The following is a 23344-nucleotide window of genomic DNA, read 5'->3' as shown; positions in this document are numbered from 1 at the left end:
TAGAGCACTTATACAAAAAACAATATACAATTTTCAAAATTTACCTCCTAAAACAGGAAAAAGTAAGGGCTACTTAATTAACACCTGGCGTTTAATAGTACATAACAGTATGTAAAAGGTTACTCAAACATATTCCTCGTAAACATGTTTTTGCACTGAAATTAGAACAAAGTTGAAGTCGTTTATTTAAAGACGAACAAGACATTTATTTACGTAAATTTGTCTCTAAAAACCGCATCGGTGAATAACTTCTAATCGTTCTATGCGTTTGAGTTTTATAAAAGTTTAAGTATAAAAATAAAAACAGCCATTAAGTATACCAAATGCTAAAAAAGTTTGTTGAGTTCAAAGGAACGAACAATTTAAACTAGACTATAAAGAATTGTGAACTTTGGTACGATATTCCGTCTTACATACATCTTAATTACATATCAAATCTTTTTTTGATCAAAAAAAGTTGTCGATACATAAATATTTTTAGTTGGTAACTATCTTAATATACATTTTACTTAGCTTTTCTCAAATAACAAAATACATCACCTCTAAACAACAACTTTCTTCAACTTAAAACTTCTTAACTTATTTAAAACAAAATTATTTTTAAGACTATATATTTGGTGTATATTAAGTTTCGTGCGCAAAAAAAAAACCAAATGCAATATCGAAAACACTTTAAAACAACATTTAGTTTTATACTTTTTATTTTTACAATTATTTTACATTTTACTTTTATTTAAGTTCCACCTTAAAATCTTTTAATTTTTAACCTTAAACAAACCTTCAGGTCAGAAGCCAATTAAGCTCAAATCCAGTTATACAAGTTTTTCTGCAACAAAAAGATATATCTGACCAAGCATCCATAATCTCCTCAAGTCACGTGACTAAAAATCACGTGACCGTTTCCTTGCTGTGACGTAACAACCAACGTGATTTCGAAGTAGTACCCATAGGGCATGTGTAGTTGCTACTTTCGATTTTTTCCAAATGTTTAATCGCCTAGTATAAATTCCAAATTATTTTCCGTATCTCACACAAACTTCTTTGCATACGATGAAGAGCGGATTGATCAAAGGTAGTTAATTGTTTTTATTTTTAATTTCGGTATTTCTTAATTTGTGACAAGTTTTTATTAAAATAAAAATTTTAAATTAAATATTAAAGATACCTTAGCAAATATAGTTTTTAGTGCTTTAGTTGTAGTAAAAAATCTTCAAACTAAGCGTAACCAGATTACACATTTTATGCTAAGCAATTAATCAAAATAAAGTTTTAATTCTAACACTTATTTAAAACAAAACATTAGTGTTTTGTTTACATCTACCGGCAGATTAAGGGTTTTAATTTAAGCGGTTCGTAAACAAAACTGATTAAAAAAATTTTTATGACTTTTATATATTTGTTGTGTTTACTTCTATTTTAAAATGTTAAGCCATAATTTGTAATTAAAACTTTGCCGAACTGGATAATTGCAATAAGCTATTAAAAATCTTAATAAAAATATTTTGTCAATTACTGTATTATATATGGCGTTTTTTTATATTTATACAGTTTTACAGATTAGCAAGCTTTTAAGCTAAAATTAAACGTAAAAGTTTAGATATAAATACTTTAAATTAAGTATATTTAAATAGCAAAAAACATTTTCATAAAATTAAGAAATACTTTATTATAATGTATAACTTTTAAACTATCATAATAGAAGTTCATTACTTTAAATTATAATATTCATAAACTTAAAAGTAAAACTTAAAAGTAGTTCTTATAAAAAAAATATAGTAAATTCAAAAATCTAAAAATTATAAATAAGCTTAAATAATGTTAACTGTTTTTTTGTTAAAATAACCTTTTTAAACAAAAAAGCATGTTTATTTTTCAAATTAACTCACACTAAAAAAATGGTATGATAAATATTTAACAAATTAATTCTATAAATTAACATAGTTTGACTAATTTCAAGACACCTATTGATGTAATTGTTATTATTTATTAGAAGTTATATCAAAATTAATAAATATGACTACTTGTAATGTATGAAAAGTATATACCGCTCATAAAATTCTCAAAATATTTTGTTATTGTTTTTAAGTTAAACTAAAACTTATATTACACTTGTAATTATTTATTGAAACGGATTTTTAAAATAATTTTAGCAAGCACGTACAAAACAACATACATATAAACTTTCAAGTTGATTTGTCACAGCTTATAGACATTAAACAGCATTAACCTTGTATAAGTTCATATAAGTTTACATGGGGAAACTCAAAGTTTATTTTATATAATAAACCAGTTTAACTAAAGTTCAAAACAATACGCTTTTTACACGGTTGTTTACTTTACTAAAACGTTTAACCGCAGTAGAAAATGTATTAAGCAACAAAGTAGATGAAAATTAAATATATAGTACCTTACTTTAATCATCATTAACCATTTTTATTAAGATATTAATCACTGTTTATTTGATACTTCTTAATGAAACAGTATGATTAATAATGTTAACTTTTCAATGTGCAATAATTTAGAACCGCTTCATCTGAAAATTCTCAAAAATCACCGTTTAAGGTTTAAAAAGCTTATCAGTCACTTTTTTAATTCAGCATTTGGTCTATCACGCCTTAACCACGCTTTGTAAGTGTTAAAACCGTGAAAGTGTAGAAATTATGGTCACTGGTGATCACTTATCTATCTAAATATCGTAACCACTCAAATACTTGCCGACCGCTCTCTTCTGTGAAAGCATGTCAAGAGTTTATGACTTTAATTGAAATAAGTTATTTTTTCTCGACATACTAAATATATATTTTTTGAATATATTATGGCAGTTTAACTCTATTTACATTAAAGTCCATTATAATGTCGCTTACTTTGGAAACAATCAATTTGTTTGAGCTAGAGCTAATTAGTTTTGACACTGATGAATTAATCATATTAATACAAAAAAAAATTAAGTAATTTTATATTAATGTTCTTAAATGTATATTTAAAGTTTAAAGTTTGTTCTAAAATATTTAATTTTTATTTTTGTTGATAAATTTCTAAAAAAATTTATTAGAATCTGTCTCCAATATATGATACATTCATATTATATAAAACTTTTATATCTAACTAGATTTATCTTATAAAAAATCTTATACAAGTTTTTAAAGTATATCTTGCATATTAAATTTTAGTCGTAACTTTTAGTTTTATTTAATTTTTAATATATTTACTTAATAAAAATCAACTAAAATATTTTCTGTACCTACTCTTTTGATTCAACCCTTAAAGTTAATGTTTTAAAACTTATAAAACTATAACATTTTACTCTGTCATTGCTTATAAATTGTTTGAAGCTTTCTTCATTAAAAACATCAATGTTTTCTCAAACTTTCAGCAATCCTGTTTTTACTGGTGGCTTCCTCTCTCGCATCCTCCGACGAGGACCACCAAAATCAGGAGGACAACCACGTTCAGGTTGAATCAGGATCGGGAGGAATCAGCGAGGCAGAGGTTGAAATAGAAGCCATGTCGGATCCGGACGCTGTTAACCCGTTGGTTTTTAGAAATATCAAAAGCTAGATACAGTAGTAGTAGTGTTTAAAGTATTGAAAAGAGTATTTGATATAATACAGAAAATATTAGTTTTCATAAATAGTTCTCAGCGTTATTGATTTTTTACGATTTTTCAAATGCCAAACTCTCCAACTACTTTTAAAATCATTGTCTTTTTTTGGATACAAGCACTCAGCTTTGATAAAAAAAGAAAATTGAATTTGTTTTGTTTTGAAATTGTTTATTTTAGAAACGTGGACAACTTTTACTTGAACCCCTACGCGAAGAGGAACCTCTCAGAGATGACCTTGAATGAGTTCAGAAGCAAGAAAGATCAGATGCAAAACGAGTTCAACCAGTACATGCTGGATCAGATCAACTTCAACGACAATATGGGTTAGTTGTGACGTCATAATAACTTTATTATAAGTAGATAATAGATTAGATCAACTTCAACGACAATATGTTTTAGTTGTGACGTCATGATAATTTTATATTAGTACATGCTCGGTTACATCAACTTCAACGACAATATAGGTTAGTTATGACGTCATTATGTTATAACTACCAGCTGAACGTTTGATTACGTCATTCCAAAGATCAAAGCGTTAAACTATTTATTTAGAAATTTACATTTAAAAAGGTATTCATTTAAAAACTTAGGTATTCATAACAAAACAAGTTATTTGGATTCAAACTTAAAATGTCTACATATAAAAAAACTTGTGAGTATTTTAACATCTTTTTATTTTTATCACTGCAATTTAGCTAACTTTAAACAAATTTCTACAACTGGTATTCAACAGAGTATTTTAGACGTTACGCTTTTCTCAATTCTGTGCATTGTTTTTAAAACTTGGAAAAAAAACATTTTTTATAAGCGCGTTGTTAAACACAATTATATTTCAGTTTCAATTTGTTTTTAAATCTATAAAAATAAGCTACTTAGTATTTCAAAATAAGCTGCATTCATTTTTGGTTTTTTGCAAAGTTATTTTTACATGGAACTTTATTGCGTAACCTTATTTTTCAACAATGTAAGCACGTTTTAATATTTTCACATTAAACAAATATTATCCAATTTAAATTTAATTTATGTGGTAATGTAGACTGTACATGATATAACGTATAATACGCTTAATTGTGTGAGTTGGTCTAAAATACAAACCAGCACTTTTCTGTGAACTCATTTAAGTTTTGGTTTTTTTGTAATTCATTTAAAACAAAACGCAAGTTCTTTTAAACAAACTTATACAAAAAGCAATGTATTAGCAATTTTTAGAAAAAGCAATTAGCCGAACCTATCATGAATCGTAAAAAATCAGTTTTTTATAAAAAAAAATAAAAAATAAGCTTTAAGTGGGTCACATGGTTAATAAGTCACGAGAAAATGATTTAATGGTCAAAAATGCTAATCGCGTTTTTAAACTTAAAATATGTAGGAAGTACGGGTAAATGTAAATGTAGATGTAAAAGTGAGTATAACTGAACCAAAGTCACATGTTTGTTGCTTCGATACGTGAAACAACTCTAAATTGAAATCCAACAGAAAAAAGTTTTATTTAGTTTACTTAAAAAATATGTTTACTGAAGAAATCTATACTTTTATATAAACAAGTTTTTAAGGAAAGCAAGTAAAAGTTTACAGCTATAAACAAGTTTTAAAAAATGCATAAAAAGGGATCGAATATTTATGTTACTTTTACACATACATTTCAAGCTAAGTAAAAGCATTAACTGTCTTTTGAATAGATACTAAATTTACGGTGAAAACTTTAAAAAACTTTATAATAATTTTATGTTGTTCTTCCTTTTTAAGAACAGAAAAAATAAAAAAATATTTATTTACATGTTACTAATAGTTTTACAGTATTTTTTGTGCATAGAAAATATTAGGATTAAAAATATTAGAAATCTGTTTACATTAATATACATTAATAACACCTTGATTTTTGTAGTAATGTTTTTCAGTAAACGCTGAACTAATGAAATATCCGTCTTCATCAACTAAAGTATCTTTTTTTTTTTTTTTAAAGGCTAAAGAACTTTTGCAGTCTTTAAAACAACTTTACATTAAACTTTATACTGAACCTTTCAAGTCTCAGTTCGAATTTTCTAAGATCAACTGCTACAAAAAAAATAACAAGTACTCAATAACTTTAAACTGTTTTACGTTAAAAAGTAGTGCAAAGCATAAAATACTGTGTTAAGCTAATGTGAAGAAAATTATTACTTTCCTAAAATACTCTTTGGCTTTTAAATGCCTAACGTACTTAAAAAAATTTTTTGATTTATTAGAATAGTTTTTTTTTGTCCCAATTTCTACTAATAAATTTTAATAGTTGTTACGAGTTAAAGAATACAGTAGCTCAAAACTACAAGGGAATTTTGCAAAGCTATAACGTGACAAAATATTTGGATTTTAAATAATATTTTTTGTAATTTTAGTCCACAAGATTTTACTTATATAGTTACTACTATTTACACTTAAAGTGTTTAAAAAAGGTAATGATAAGATAATAAATGTTCTAAATTGAAAAATAAATTGAGATAATAAGCAGTTATGTAAATGCTAATAAATACAAATTTGCAAAAAAAAAAAAAAAATTAAGTATAGAAATTATCTAATAAAACTTTTAAATCCTAATATAGCAAAAATAATATTTGCTAAATGTATTAAAAGAAGCTATATTAAATTAGCAATCGTTGTTCATAATTCAATTGCTAGATCTAAACTCTTTAAAAAAATTTTACAACCTAACAATAAACATGCATATTAAATACAAGTATTGAAAATAATCTACCTTCAAGCTTAAAAGAAAAATATTTTTTATTGTTGCTAAAAAAATTTTCATAGAACCACTGCCGGGCCAGAGAGTCTGTCTGCCCCTCATCCTCAAGTCCAAGCACAACAAGGTGCCGGTCAACATGGACTACCACAGCTTCATATACAGGACGGTCCGCATGATCACCGACGGCACCTACATCAGGTCGCTGGTGAAGGACGCGGACAAGCAGGTCCCAGACCCCGTATACCACAAAGTTGTCGGTTACAAGTTAGTAAATTTTATTTTATGTGGGACCCAGTTTTATAGTTTTAGAAAAAGTATTGTATATACTTTAAATCGTTTAGTTGCAAAAACTATGTATTTCTTTTAGAATAATTCAACAATTTTTTTTCAAAATGTTTATCAATCCACAATATAAAAAGCACTGTGTGATTTTGTAGAGATCACCAATTCTTTTAGTATTACTGACTTTTACACGATTGTCAATTTTTTAACATTTTCAAGTTTATTTTTCTTAAGTCCTAGATTTTTCTTATGTAAAAACGAACTACTTTAAGGAGTAGCATACTAAATCATAGTTTTGCAAATTTCCGTCAACAAAGTATCCCCAATGCAACAACTTTTTCACAGCTCGGACATCCACGACTTCATCGACCTGGGTCCCGACTTCAGCGTGGGCCGCAACTCGTTCACGGTCACCGCCGCCATCAGGCTGCGCGGGGACGGGAACCTGCAGAGGGGGTCAAGGGTCCTGTCCATGAGGGACTCCAACAACGACGGGTGGGAGTTCGTGGTGCCCAGTTACTACGGAAGTTCGTTGCCTGGTTACTTTGGGATAGCAAAAAAATGAAATTACTTGTTAAGATTTTGACAAAACTCTTTAGGTTTTCGTTAAACCTTTTTTATGCAGTTTCAAACCAAAAGTTTAGTTTTAAATGATTGTTTATAAAATATGCTTGTCTATGAGAGTAGATTTTTTTAATAACCGATTCTAAAAATAATTTTGGCGATATTTAAAAAAGTTCCTGTCCCTTTCGTTTGCTTGCCCCACGTACTTAAAATAAAACTCATGAAAACCACAACGGTGACAAAAAGTAATAATTTCTCCTTTCAGAACAAATATCCTTCTTCGCGTCGGACCAGCCCGGCCACCTGGACTACGGGCAGGCGTACGTCAGCGGGGAGGAGTGGACGGTAGTGGGCATCGTGGTGGACAGGGACACCTACCCGGGCAACATCGTCAAGGTGACCACCTACATGAACGGGGTCAGGGACGGCGACCCGACCCTCATTAATTTCAAGGGGGCCAGACTGCAGGGCGTGGCTAACTTGACCGTCGGCTTCGGAAGGGTTGGTTTCATTTGGTTGTAAAAAAATGTTTTGATAAATATTGTATTAAAGTCAAATAAAAATTTTGTTTTGTTGGAATTTAAAAAATTAAATATAAATTGAATAAAAGGCAAGCAAAAATTTTTTTTAAGTTCACCAAGCTTGTGTGCACTTGACAAAACGGAAACCTTTAATAAGCTCAGTGACGTCATAAAGTCATCATAATAAGCAGAGTAAATAACAACTGAATTAGATTTATAAAGTTTTGAATAAAATACTTTATCATAAATCAAGTGTCTTCGTTTTTGTAGCTACTAGTACTAATTATTGGTGGACCAAGTTTAGAAAAAAAACGCAAGCTTTTGGTAAAAAAAAAGTTACTACCAGAATGTTTAAAACTTTAAAAATGTTTTGTAAACAATTCAAAACAACCTTCAACTACTTTTTTCGCAAAAAGCGTAACATTAAACGATTTTTACATTACAAAATAAATATAGAGTATTTTTATTGTACTATATTTTCTTAAGAAATTTTTAAATAGAATTAATGGTAAAAAACGCAACTAATACGTGTACGTACAAATAATTGTATTACATAAAACACTAAAACTTTTTATAATTTTTTAATAACTTAGTTAAATTTAGGCCTGTTTAATGTTAATTTTAAATGGAAATTAGTAATTTGTTCATACTATAGGCTACATCGTTATAACTAGTTTATTTTTTTATGTGTTTATAAAACTTACATACTTATTCAACATAAGTTCTTAAACAGTTTAGATTTAATGATAGTAACATTTTCAGTATTTTTAAACAAATTGATGTATGATATTCAAGAAGCTTTGGTAAATGAAAAGTTATATTCTTTTCATTAAGTAAAACTTATTCAATACGATTTTTACAAAAATAATATACTTTTTCAACTTTTTTTAAGCTATAACTAACTAGAATTTTGGTTACGTAATGTCTCTAAACAATACATGCTATAAAACTTTAAACAAAATTTGTGACTAATTTAATGATTAAAACCTTATTAACGTAACATTAAAAAAACATTTCAAAACCTTGTATGCTAATTGATAAATTTTGTTGTTTTCCTTAAGTAGTTAGACTTTAATAGTTATCTGTTTTTTTATGTCAAAACAATTAAAAAAAGTTTTATATTACTATTAACTTTGAGTATATACAAATTTTTTTAGATTCTTTTTTAATTAATGCAAGCAACTTAGAAAAAAAAACTTTAAAGTTTTCTTTAGAAGTAAGTCAAACTTAAGTAAAAAAATGTTGTGTTTTTCTTAACAGTTTCAATGCAACCTAAAACCTTTCTATATCATACTAAATCAAAATTAATCCTTTTATTACCGCGGCTGAGGAAAAACCACAAAAATATTTTTTTTTGAAAGTATTTAACCGAATGAAAAATTAAACAGCATAGTTTTAGGAACATTTCCTATTAAACCAATTAAATTATAATTTAGACTAAGTCTTAGTTAAAACATTGCAAAACGGATGTACTAAACCTTTTTTATTTGAGATTTGAGGCTAGATAAACACAAATGTAAGTATAATGTAAAGGCTTAAAGTTTTTGAAACCTTGTTTGATAAATGTGTTTTTTTTTCATAAATGTTGTGTAGCTTATGATTTTTAAATAAAATTCTTTATTTAAAAATTAATTAGTAAACTTTTCTCTAAAACCATATTTAAATACTTTTTTTTGGTATAGAGCGTTGGTAATTTTTTTGTAGAAAATAAAAAATTTTATAAAACTAACAGCTATAAACTAACACAAAGCGTTTTAAAGTTTTTTCAACAGTATATTTCTGATCTAGGAGTAAAACTTAAATGCAACTTTTTAAACAAATTTAGCTGCTTAACATTTTTGTCTTCACTCAATTTAATTGAGAAAACTTAAAAAGGTTGTTTTACTTAAAACTAAGTTCGTAAATTGGAAAAAAAGCTCCGAAAGGGTTCGCTGATATTAGTAAATATTTTCTAAATGTCTTGTGTCTGTATTAATGAAACAGTATCTCATACTTTTTTAATTAAACTTTGTTTTTACTTTTAGCATGTTTAAAAAAAAATGCTGTTTTTCAAAAAACTCATATCATTTGTTTAGACATGGTTTATACTTTATGACAACTAAGTTAAAGAAAACTTGTCAATAGCTGTTTTTTGTTTGAAACAGATGTATATTTTGTAATTAGTGTTTACAAAACTACAGTTTGATGGCTGCTAAAAAACAGATGTGAAAAACAATTTATAATTTCAAAAAAGGTTTTATTTCTATTAGCGCAGTTTTTTTTTACCATGACAAACTCAGCTCATTTAAAAATTTTAATTTTACTATGTTTAACTTAACTTTATTTAACACTACTGCTTTATGAACCCTTTTAACATTTAGTTTTGGTATAACTATTTTGTAAGCATGTGGTGAACCTAGCCTATACTGTTAATAAAATTTTCAATATGAAGTATTTTCTGTGGTTATTAATAAACTTTACTTAACGATTTGCAAACTGGTAAACCCCTAAACTAATAAAAACTAAAACTGTAATTTTACTATTGATACAATACTTTCTTTGACTAATTTATGCTCACTTATTTCTAAATTTTATTCGAAATTAGTTATAAGGTTTTTGACTATTTTTCACATTTTATAAACCTAAAAACTTTTTTAAAGTAAACGTTATACTTACAGCTTACTAAAAAATGTTGAACTTAACCAATAAAGCGTTATATAAGTTTTGAATCAGACTTTGCCACAAAATAGTTTTTGAAGAATTTTAACTTTAGAATTTACAAAACACATAAGTAACAACAACTTTTTTTTATTTGAACATTCTCATTAATTCCGCAATTTGAATTTAAAAATATTAATCAATGACTACAAAACAATTTTACAAAACGATCGATTTTACCATTTAAAAGAGTAAAACTTTATCACTTTACTTTCTGTTTCAAATCTACATACTTTCCTTTCATTTACATTTATGCTTATATTGTTATATAACGACCAATTTTTTTATAACTTCTAACCTACTTCTAAAACTTACCTTTATTAAAAAAAAACTTAGCTGAGGACGTGAGACAAACGGATAAACAGATATTCAAGTTGAAACGTCTATAATACAAATAAGTTTTTCACTTAATAGTATGTTATGGTACAACTTTAAACCTACATTCTATCAATACTCTTCAGCAAAAAAAAATCTCGCTGAACAAACAAAAGTGCATAAAAAGCGTGATAACCACAAAAACAGATGTTCAAGTTAAAACTTTTATGTTTTATAGTTCAAGTTAATTTCTTTGTTATTAGTATTGTTTCAATTTATATGTATATAACAACTAGTTTTTTTAAAGTGCTTAAATCAATATTTTACCAAGTAAATAAACTATTATTAACCAGGTTTTATAAAAACTGAAACATTTGGTCGGGTCGTTATTTTGTTACAAACTATTTCTTGTCTTCAGGACGAGAACGGTGACCCGATGACTTTCAGGAAGGACTACAACGTGCCGCAGCCCGAGTGGAAACGGTACAGCCACCAGTTCTTCGGGGACATCAGCCAGTTCTCCATTTGGCACCAGACGCTGACCATGAGGCAGATGAGGATTCACGCCAAAAACGTCCTGAAGAAGCTCAGTTGGTTTTTGTTGTCATTTGAAATGTTTTTTTATTTACTAAAAACTCAGCAAAAAACTCAAAAAAGCTACGAATTTAACTCGATTGGTTCAAATGTTTGAAACATTTTTTTAGTTTTAATAGCGTTCAGTTCAACATAAGTTAACACACTAAGAACGTTCTCGAGTAACTCAGTTGGTTTTTTAATAATTATCAATGACATTTAGTATTTATTAATACATGAAAAGAAAGTTGTTTTGACGTAATTAGTATTGCTTAATATTGTTAATTTTTCAAATAATTCAGTAGGGAAATTGATAAGGTACTTGTTACTTTAGGAGGTAAGCACTAAACTTCGGAAACAAATTCGATCAAAAAATATTCGACAAACAAAACTTTCATGTTATGTATTTTATCATCCAAATGAAGTTAAATGAACCAAAACGTTATTTTAGTATGATTAATACAAAAAATTATAACACAATTTTTGTTTTAAGTGTTTTAACTCTAAAACAAACTACAATAGGCTATAACTTTATCAAAAACAAGTAGATATGAGCATTGTTTTGACAAAAAAAGGAATTTTATCGAAACTGTAAGGTACGCATTGCACGTAACGTTAAGTTTAGTAAAAAAAAAAGAAAAAAAAGTTTTAAAGAACGCAAAAAGATGAGAAGTTTTATGACTAACTCAAACTTTCATAAACCATGAAATGTACCCTAATAACTACGTAGGTTGAGATTACAATCTATAAGTAATTAGTTTAAGCAATTTGTCATATATATCACAAAAGGGCAATTAAAGGCGCGGATACCGCAAATTCTTGCGTTTATCACTATTCTGATTCTTGCGAAAGTTTTGGTCTTGGTTATTAAAACCAAAAAGCAAATTAAGGAAAAGCACCAATAAAATTTATAAAAGTTATTTTACATACTACCAGAGCCTTCAACTAGATTTTGTTTTGTTAGAAGATAGGTCATAAAATAAAAAAAGTAATTAAGGGTCTGAATACTTAGTGTAATTGCAACATTTTTTAAAAAGTTATTCTTCATACCTAAAAGCCCACAATTTGACATTCTACATCCTTTTACCATTTTTAGGACTTTTAAGCTTTATTAAAGTATAAAAATCTTGACAAACCATAGCTTTCTAAGAAGTAATCAATAAGCACTAGACTGCTTCACAACTTAATTGAACGATAGCGTAAAAAAGTCTCAGTTTTGCTGAAGATAGGTAAAACAACTACTAATTGAGTAACAATCAAAAAAAAAATTACTCAGACTACCAAGAACAACTAATAAAACTCTTAAGACAAAATTTCATCATTGAAAAACCTCGCCAGACCTGAAAATCAACAGGATTACAGGCAAAGTGTGAAAAATGCAACAAGTCTCGTTTTTATTCATGTTTGTGAAAGGCTTGGCGAACCGATGCATCTCGTACAAAGGCGCGTTGTGTTTTGGTTGGTTTCAAGTTCTTTCAAGCTGGTGAATGGTTCTGGGTAATTATGGTCACTTCATCACTAAACCACAACGTTTCATCACGGCCGCAAGTTCAAACATTCGGGCGTCTCTTCTTTTAAGTTTGTCCAAAAATAGGTTTTATCTAGAACAAAAAGATATGAGTAAATCCTAATACTGATTAAACGTATTTACAAGTAATTACACGTGTCGATTTGTTCAAATTATAAAAAGTCTGTTGCATATTAATGTGTTCTTAAAATAAAAGTAACTGTACTGGATTATAAATTTTTAGGCCTTTAAGATTTGTGTTGAGCTAACTGCAAAAGCTACTAGTTTCTTAGATAACAAATTAAGTACTTTATAAACGATCAAACCACTTTTTAAAAGATTAATTTTAAGTAAAAAAAAACTTTTAAGTACTTCAAATTTTAAATTTTCAATTACTTTTTATAACTTATGTTCTTTTGAAATAACGCTTGGTCGGAGCTTTTATTTTTAAATTTTTATTTTTATAGCACATTAAAATAAATAAAAGTTGTGAATTAAGTTGTCTTGGAAAACTCATTTATTTTTGATGTAAAAGAAAAGGCATACGGTATTAGCGGTAAAACTAAATATTTCTTTAAGTTTTGAGGTATTGTGAACGTGTGTTAAAATGTCATGTATTCTGCCAAGTTAAGTAACAAAAAACATGTAAAAAGTCTTAAAGCTGTAAATACACATGTAATTTCAATACCTTTTATTTAAAGAATTTCTAATGCAAGTTGTTTTGAACAACTTTATTTTTTGCTTTATCAAGAATGAATAAGTTCATATTACTATTTTATAAGCTTTAAAGTTTAAACTAAAAAGTATTTTGAAAAACTTAACTGCATATCGTAATTAATTATTTTAAACGTAATATTTTAATATTTTTTTATTTAACAAACAAATACTTTTGGGTAAACAAAGGTTTGAAAAATCTTCGAATCAATAAAAAACTATAAATGATTCAAAATCAAACTTTCCTTTAGTTAACTCAGCATACTTCTAAAATTTTCGAAGTAGTAACAACACCAAATTAATTTTTTTCTAATCATTTAAATCGCTTTTAAAGCTGCCTGGGGGAAAATAGCACCTGCCAAATTATTTACAAACTTTTATACCACCAGTTATTGACAATATAGACTGTTACAGCAACAAAACTATTTTCAAAGTGAAAGTTTTAATTAAAAGTAAGGCTTAAGTAGTTAAGGTTCAAAGCAATGCTCCTCCAAAACAAGTTAATAGCAGTTTGTCACGTTCCTTGCTATTCCATGTAGAAAAATTTTCATGAAAAAATCTAAGGTAGCTAAACGAAAATAAATAAAAACGGTAAGATAACTATATTTTTATTAAGTTATAATTTTTGAGAAAGTCATTCAGTTAATATTTTTTTACCTTAAAAACTCTTTCATTCATAGTTCTTTTAAATAAAAACTAGAAAACAAAAAAACAAGCTCAAGTTAAAGTAACCATTTCTCGTTACCAGACAAGGACACCACCAAGCAGGACAAGGGATGCAGGAAGGGGTTCAAAAGTTTAGGGTGCACCTGCTACAAGGTTGTCAACCACTTGGCCTCGTTCGAAGACGCCATGGCAACTTGCCAGTCGCTAGGTGGCACACTGGCTATGCCCAAGGACGACAAGACCCAGACCTTCCTGGAAGTTATGATGCAGAAGTACAGAAGCAAGACTTTCTGGATCGGTTAGTTGGGTTTTTTTGTTTACTTTTTGTGTTAAACTTTTAATTGAAATCTAAACTTGTAGGACGAAAAAGTTGTTTTGTTTGTTATATATTTATGTGTTAACGTTATTAAACTTAAAGTAGGTTTTAAAGTCTTCATCGATAAGTGGAACTTTCTTAATTAGTAGAAAAAAATAGATGAATTTTATTAAATTAAACCTAGATTTTTCAATATTTCAACGCTTAAATAAATAAGTAAAAACTAGATTTCACATATATGTATGCATTCTTTAGTGAGCATAGAAAATTAGGTTTGTAAGAAAATGTTTGTTACTAAAAAAATTGGTGAGATTTTTAATGGTGAAATTCCGTAAGTAAGTTGAACAGGTTGCATCGATACATTTGTATTTTTTTTAATACTAGAGTAAAAATTAAACAATATACTACTGATGAAATATACAAAAAAAGCATTGTTTATTTATTTTGAACACAATTTCACTGAACACAGAAGTTTGTTTAGTAATGAAACTAATATTTAAATACATGCGCATTATAGAATATTCATTTTATGCATATTCTTACGAGGTTAAATATGTCTTAAGTATATAAAAGATTAAATCAAAATTACATCAGGTATACTTCAACAAATTTTTCACAGTTTAAAGATATTTGTAAACATCAAGTTTATGTTAGTAAATTTTAACTGTAAACAAAATCAATTTTCTAAAAACCTAATCAAAATTGACAACAATATAGCTTTAAAACTAAAGTGATCAATTGAAATTTTTATTTTATTTAATATATAAAATATTCTTTAAGCACTGATACACTTGTATTATTGGTAAAAACCCAACTATAAGAAAAATCAAAGTTATTTGCTTCCTTTTTAAACAACGTTTTTACTGTTTTATACTTTTGTTAACACACTTATTTTTTTTCTTTTTAATATAAATAATTCTTTTAAGATAAAACTCTACAGACATTTTTAAAACATTTACTAAAGTTTATGTATCTAACTAATTCCGTAAAAAAACATATAATTTTAAGTTTTTCTATTCTACACTCTACCTTTTTTAAATGTATAAAAGTTCTGCTTGATATTTAGTTTTCGTATTACACCGTACTATCTATTTGTAAGTCTTGAGGTTAACGATTTTATCTAATAGCTTAATTTTCTGAGTAATTCAAATACTTTTGTCAGACAGTAAAACCTAAAAAATGTTTTTAATATGTTTTTTTTTCAAAATTATCAAAGTTTTAGGTTTAATATGAACATAAAAGCAGTGTTTTTACATAGAAAAATGCAATTAACATTTCAAAACTTAATGTCTAAGTATGACATGCTTAAACACATCGCTACTACACTGTTTAAAACTAATTTTTACATGAACTTGTTTTAAATCTATGAAAATTTTTACATGGTAAATTACATTCATAACATGTAACAGTTTTCAATAATGTGTATTTAATTAAAAAAACAAAGATCAAAGAGATAGTTTGAACAAATCTAATATAGGAAACATCTATTTAACAAAATATATCAATTTTTGTTTCAAGCAACATATTTGACAACACCTATCAATTTATGTTATGTACCAATACGAAACTTTGTAAAAGTTTTAATACATATCAAACGAAATAAAACTAATTTAAACTGTCTGACAGCTTGTGTTTGCAACTTATTTGACTTTTACACCTTTTTTTAACTAATAGAACTGATTTAAATTAGGACTTTAAATTTCAAAATACTTTATTTGCTTATAAAATTACGTGCGTATACACAATTACTTTTTTTTTTTAGTATCACCAGGGTCAAATTCTAATTTGCTTGCCATTGGTAGAATTTCTCATTAGTTTTTTGCTTTTTTATTATGAACCGATGTTTAATGTGCAATGCACAGAAGTTTGCTAAAGTAAAATTTAAATTTTTAGATAATACACGTATTCAATTTTATGATTTATCAATTGATTTATTAGTTTATCAATTGAATTATTTCAAAAATGAAAAACCTTTAAGTTATATAAAATATCAAATAAAACTTTGTACTGTCTGTAATAGATTTAAATATACCCGGTTGAAAAAAGTAAATTCTATAATAAGTAGGATAGTATTTTTTGAGCACATATATTATTTTATTACTTTAAAAACAAAAACGGGCTTTTTATACTGTGTTGTGTATAGTTTTTACAGCAATATAGTTCAATAAAAGTTGTTTTAAAACAAAAAATTTCTGAACTGATTGTTTTAAAACAAAAAAAAAAGCTTTTATACAACAAAATATTCAGTAACTTCATATCCGCTCTTATAGTTAAATTAAACAAGACATAAGTTTGTTTAGACAAACTACATTTCTACTGCCATAAAATTTATCAAACAGTTTTTAAACTGTTCCGAGTATTTGCTGTACGAAACTCAGTAGTTTACTTCGACTGATTATAAAGTCTTTCAAACTAAAACAACAAATCTTTGCTAATAGTAGAAAAATGTATGATAAATATAAAAAAAATTACTATGAAATTTATGAGCACGTTATAGTTGATACCAAACAAATTACAAAGCTGCATATTAAACCTTGACAATTTTTTCAGGTTATTTAAAAACTACGGTCTATGTAACTAATAAGCTTATATAATGTTTGTACTTTATATTACTTTAAGTTTTAAATAATACCGTTCCGTTTCATTTTTCATTTCTTATTTGTATAAAAGTTTATAAAACTTTAGAGGATAACGATGTTATCGAGTTACTTAATCGTTTGTTAAGCATTTTTAAAATTATATATGTACTATAACGTAATAAATATACTATTTGAAGCTTATATATTAATTTAACCAATGTATGAGGTTTAATGTAGTTAAAATAGTATTTTTTGAAAGAAAACATGTAATTAATATTTGGAAGTTTAATATTTAAATATGACAAGCAAATATACATGAGAAATATACTACCTAAATTTACAGCTATATTAAAACTTTTCTGCACACTATGGAACTCTTTACATGGTAAATTACATTTAAAACATGTAATAGTTTTTTAATGTGTATTATTATTATTTTTTAATTAAGATAAAACTAAATTATTTCATATTTGAGAACTAAGTAATATGTTAAACTACCAACTGTTTTAGTTGCTTTCAAAGGTTTTATTTCATAACACGTTAAATTGATATTCTAACAATTTAATCTAAGTTTTTATAGCAAACCGTATAATTTAATCTTTTGAACAATTTGAACGTAAAAACGATATTATAAAAAATCATAATAAATTTTGAGCTGTTCTAGCAATTTCCATAAAAATCAAAATGAATGATATTTTTTATTAAAAATCAAAAAAAATAAAAGATCTTAATATCAGGCTTAACATGATTATACAAAACTATTTAGTTTTGCATAGAAGAAAAAAAATGCAATTTTAACATCAACCTGTGACATGATGATTGATCTTAAAAGTATTTTTGTGAACTTAAAATGCAACTTTGTGCATTTTCAACATTGGAATTTTAAAAGGGTAGTTACATAAAAATCATGAAATGTTTTCAAAATAACGTTTAAATATATTGAAAGTAATTAAATTCAAATCAACTGCTTAAATGAATCACTCATTGAAACCAAAACTATTTTAAATAAGCCTAACACCCAACAGCGGTTTGTGACGCGACAAATTTCAATTAAAGGTGGTGCAGTGATGACAAAATTCTAATTAAGTTTTTTGTACTGGGGACACTGTTTTAATTAAATGTTGTGTCTGGCACGCAAAATTTTTACATGCTGTTTTGTAGACTACAAATTACTCAATTACTGCAAATTTGTCGAAGCGTACGTGCTAAAATTTTAATGCGAATTTAATTTTTTACCGCTAAAAAAAAACAAAAATATTCTGTTGGTTATTTAAGACGTGTTTAAAGGTCAAAAAACGCTTTTGTTTTTAACTTTTTATTAATTTATCTTTGCAATTAATTTTCACCGCCTTTTACGTGACGACAGTTTTTCTGTGGGTATAATATAATTAAATCAAAGACTTTTACGTATGTGAAACCTTTCCAAAGCGAGAATTTCATTAAATTTTGTTTTTCTTTGTAATTTTAAAGTAATTTTCTCAATCAATGCAATTTGATTTAACTACAAAGTACGTATCTAGATCACATTGTTACTTTTATTAAAAATTAATACAGCAATCGATATTTTTCTTTTATAATGTTTCAAAGAATGTACTGTGACAAATTCTGCTTATAATTTACATTCAATTTTTTCTTACAACTGTAATTGGACTTAATTAAGTCTAATTTAATGTAGCCAAAGTGTACGTGAAAGCTTAAATGAAAGGCGGAATTTTTATTCAATTGAAAAAAATACAACAGTTTCAGTTGTATGTTATTTTTTTTTAAGTAATATAAAATAAAGTTTTATTAGTGAGTATAAATTTTACGTTGAATTTTGTTTTTAAAAGTCAATTATAAATACGTACTAACTTTCTAAACTGTAGAAAAAAATAAGCCTGTACAAATTTTGTCACACTATTAATGCTTTATTTTGTTTTCAAACAAAAATAAATTTTACAACGAAATTGACTCAATTAAGTGCAATTTATTTAAGTTAAACGGTACTATAAAGGTGGAATTTTTATTAAATTGAAGACATCAACAGTTTCATTTTAATTCGAAATCATTATAGGCAATAATATTTTCAAACGTGTACATAAGCTAAATTAAAATAACTTTTTGAAGTGTTTTGATCAAAAGATATTATATCATACATTTTTTAGTGCTAATAATAATGTAGAACACGTATAAACCTCGTTTTATTACGTCACATCGACTTTATTTCGTCATAAACGTACCCAAATCGAATTGATTTAAAACACATATTTTAACAGATCTGTAAAAATGTTATTTAGGTTTGGCTAAAGCAAATTATATTAAACTGAATACCACAAAAAATAAACTTACTCATATGTAAAAAAGTTCAATTTTTATTAGTTTCGTTAAGTTATCTATGCAATATCTGTTTGTATTAAACAACGCAAACTTTAAATGAACGAAGTAGCCATTAAATTATTTTGAGTTTTGAACAAAAGTTGTATAAATTAGTTTACTTGAGCAGTTTAAATCTTATAGAGGTTTAATAAATGATACAGCGATATTTATCGTTCAATGTTAAACAGTTACTTAAAAAACAACCCATAACATAAAACGTTTTTTACGTCCATTGTAACTGTTGTTTACAAATTTTGGTAATTTTTTATTTTATATATATATATTATCTTTTTACTTATTTCTAACATTATGTATGCATTGTTTTTACAAAGTTAAAAATACTTTTATAAGTAAAAAATTTAAAAAAAAAGCAAGTTTAAATTTTTTTTGCTAGTTTCATACTGCAAACACTTAAAAGCCCTTTGATTGTGTTCTTTTTTTTACCTAAAGCAATAAAGCGCTTAAAAATATTATATATGTTTGCCACGACTAAGTCATTTATTTGATCACACGCAGAGACAAAAATAATTACAAATTTAAAGTTTAGAACTTTTTAGATCTTCGCGGCTTCCCCTTAAATTCCATCAATGCTTTGTTACTCAATTTTAATAACTACATACTATTGTACAACTTTGGTTTTGACACATGTTTTATTTAGGTTATGGTCATTGTAAGCCTTTAATAAAATTAACTACACTCTGAATTTCTAATTTGTTTAAACCGTTTTTTAAAACTTATTAAAAAATAACTTTAATGTACCAATTGGGGTGAGAAATTTGTTTAAACCCTTTATAATTTACTTAATTCATACTATTCTTTACGACTTAATTTTAATTTACTTTGTACAAAACTAAAAACATCTTACTTGTAGCTTTTACACCTACAATCCAGACTTAAAAACTAATTTACATAATATCTATTTTGATATTGTAACTTGTTTTAAACTAAACAATTTAAAGTTCTCGACTTAAATGTCTTTAAGGAGATTTTTATCCAATATTTAGTTACGTAATTGCAATAGCAAGTTTGTAGTTAGTAACTTTGCACAATAACCGGACACCGGCTCATTATCGAGCAACTATTTATGTCAACTTTTGTTTTCAGGACTGACAGACCAGCACGAAGAAAACAAGTACAAGTGGTCGGACGGTACTGACTTTATGTGGAGGACAGACTACCACAGGTTTGATACGTACAAAGATAATTTTATAAAAGTACTATTCATAGGTCGATCTTTTAAGTGGTTAAAGATAAACTTTTCAAGTTGTTTTGTTTTTAATAAAATAATTTACATCAATTAGCTAGGAGTTCAAGTGAGCTTTCATAAATCAAAACTCTATTTTTGGAGAATTTGTAACAACTAAACCAAACCAATTAAACAAAAGTCTTTTTAAGATGTAAGTTAAAGTCGAATCTCTTAGCCTAATCACAGTTTTAAGTATCATAGATAATGATAGTAACAAGCAACAAAGCTATTACATTTAAAAAAAGAAACTACATTAAATTACTTTGGGACTGCATTAGTTACAAATGTATGGTTTAAAAAACAACAGGTTTGTTAATTTAAAATTTTTGTTCAAAACAAAAATAAGTATTTTTAAAATTTACCTTATACAAACATCACCTTTATGTAAGTTAAAACTTTTTTTTTTCTACTAAATTTTATTTTCTTCTAAATTAGTTATCTATAAAAAGTTCTACTAAAATAACATCTTAAATAAAATATCTCCAAAAACAAAGGTTCGTAATTGGCAAGCCAGACAAGCAGTACAAAACGGAGGATTGCTTCGAAGAGGGGAAAACCCGTGACGAGTTCATATGGAACGACGAGCATTGCAACAAGTTGAACCCTTTCATATGCCAGGCTGACAACACTAGATGCTGATTGGTTTATAATTTACTATAAACAGTTTTAATTGGTGCGTGTTTTTCTGCTTTGTATTATCTGTTGTCGTGCAATTTTACGTTCCGAGCTAAAGTACTTTTGTTCCAGTTGAATGTAAATAGTTTTCATCTGAAGTTTTATGTAGAATACTGTATTTTTATATTTTATTATTTCGTCACAAAAAAAAAAATTAAGATGTTCTTAAACATGAAACAAATTGTTAATTTTTTATATTATGTTTTTGCAAAAGTTTCAAATATGCACTTCATAGTCTTTGTCAGTATAAGGTTTAAAATGTTCCACTTTTAACTGCAGCTTTTCTAGAGTGTTTTTTTAGATTCCATTAAGAAAATATTGTATGTAAAAAAAATAGATATCGAGTAAAAAGATTTACATAAGTAAAAACATGAACAATATATTCTTAAATTTCTATTACAAACATTTTAAGCATTATTTATCGTCCTATGTTTATCTTGTTGTCTTATAAAATAAATGTTTTACTTGCTTGAAATTTTTATTTACAAATTATTAACTCTCTTTTTTTTTGTATTTGTGCAAGTATATATTTATTTACAACCGTAAACTAAGTACATAGTGTAATTTATAATTATTTTGTATATGTATATATATATATAAATAACATACACAAAATAAACTTTTGCTTGGTACAGCTGTTTCTGCGTTTAATACGCGTCCTCAGCCAAGTTTTATTCAATGAAAAGCAAACTTGTAAGTACAGCAATAAAATTATACAAAATTAGGTATTACGTAATAATAGATAGTTGATTTTAGACAAAATTATTAACAGAGTTTTTAGATAAATTGCTTTCTATAATGTATGCAGCCAGTTTGTAATTCGTTTCTTTTGTTTAGAGATTCCGATTTCTTAACTTTTAAAATTTCGATTTTTTCCGCATTGCACAATTTACATCCGTTTTTTAAACTGTATTTATTTTTCGTTCTTGTTAATATTTCCCACTGAATTTTAAAATTAACTTCGTTATTTTTTAGTTTCCAAATGTACTGCGACAAAGTTGTCGTATTTTTATGTTTTTCGTGTTTGAAGCTGTACTTGTGCTTTGTGTAGCGATTCTTGAACGATAGTCCAGTCGAGCCTACATAAAACTTGGTCTGGTTATCAGTTATGACTGTCGCTTTATATATAACATTTTCCATCAGGCAACTTCCATTTACCGGGCATTCTTGTTTTTTGCAGTCACACATTCGCCTCTCTTTGTACTGCGTGTCTAAGATCTTTCGATTGTGTGCCATTATAAGTTGTTTCATGTTTGGCATGCAGGAGTAGGACACTTTTAGTGTCTTCCTGTTAAAAACTTTACAATATGGATGGTTTACAGTAAAGTTATTGTCCACAATCTCTAGGAAGCGCTTCCCAACCCGTGTTGCCACACTTTTGCAGAATGGAGCGTTGAAATATAAAATATTTCTTCTCCTTCTTTTCTTGTTGTTACCCTTCTCGTTTTTGTAGCTATAGGCTAACTCGTGATCGTATCCACTTTCTCTTATAGCTTCCTGGTATTGTTGGGTTGTTTCCTTAAAAATGCTTTGACTGCTAGAAATCTTCTGGAGGCGGTTGTTCACTGCAACCGGTATGTGTTTTAACACATGCTCTGGATGGTTTGACTTGCTATTCACATAAACCGTATGCGCATTTGGTTTTCTATACGGCTTATGGCTTTCATTTTGAAGATCTAATGTTACATCTAAGAAGTCTGTTACAAACAGATTAGCTTCGATGGTGACATCAAAACCAATGTTTTTAAAGACTTTTCTTAGATGTTTGACTTTTCTCTACATATCTGGTCCCGGTAGGATGTCCACCACTGCTAAACCATCGTCACGGTATATACCAAAATTACCATCTCTAAAGATCTTTTCCTTCTTCAATTTATCTAAAATGTATAGGCCAACCAGTTCGCAAATTTCTGCGCCATGAAAGCTTCCCATTGGTATATCAAAGCTGTTCTTGTTATGCTTTTTTGACCATGGTTCACCCTCGTGGAACAGTATTGATTTACAGCAATGT

At 27.1% G+C, this 23344-nt stretch overlaps 1 protein-coding gene across 2 annotated transcripts; it reads left to right on the top strand.

Annotated features, from left to right (window-relative positions):
- Positions 1-967: 967 nt before the first annotated feature.
- On the top strand, positions 968-21818 carry LOC145841886 (uncharacterized). 2 transcript variants are annotated; one of them, XM_082949178.1, is made up of 10 exons: positions 968-1072; positions 3374-3530; positions 3782-3927; positions 6389-6587; positions 6951-7132; positions 7435-7670; positions 11121-11292; positions 14245-14460; positions 20517-20595; positions 21153-21815. In XM_082949178.1, the coding sequence occupies exons 1-10, from the start codon at positions 1051-1053 to the stop codon at positions 21295-21297; spliced, it is 1554 nt and encodes a 517-aa protein (XP_082805304.1). In that variant the 5' UTR covers positions 968-1050; the 3' UTR covers positions 21298-21815. The 2 variants fall into 2 exon arrangements, with proteins under 2 accessions (XP_082805304.1, XP_082805305.1); XM_082949179.1 differs by lacking the exons at positions 968-1072; positions 3374-3530; positions 3782-3927 and adding an exon at positions 3981-3997 and having other exon boundaries at positions 6388-6587; positions 21153-21818.
- Positions 21819-23344: the final 1526 nt, after the last annotated feature.

Source organism: Thalia democratica, chromosome 8, assembly GCF_965202585.1.
Source record: "Thalia democratica chromosome 8, ktThaDemo2.hap1.1, whole genome shotgun sequence".
NCBI lineage: Eukaryota > Metazoa > Chordata > Thaliacea > Salpida > Salpidae > Thalia > Thalia democratica.
This window is presented reverse-complemented; position numbering and strand designations above follow the sequence as displayed.

Coding starts and splice junctions, on each gene's coding strand:
- LOC145841886 (XM_082949178.1), top strand. CDS start 1,051: ATGAAGAGCGGATTGATCAAAG. Junction 6,588..6,950: donor CACAAAGTTGTCGGTTACAA/GTTAGTAAATTT, acceptor ACTTTTTCACAG/CTCGGACATCCACGACTTCA. Junction 11,293..14,244: donor AAACGTCCTGAAGAAGCTCA/GTTGGTTTTTGT, acceptor TCTCGTTACCAG/ACAAGGACACCACCAAGCAG.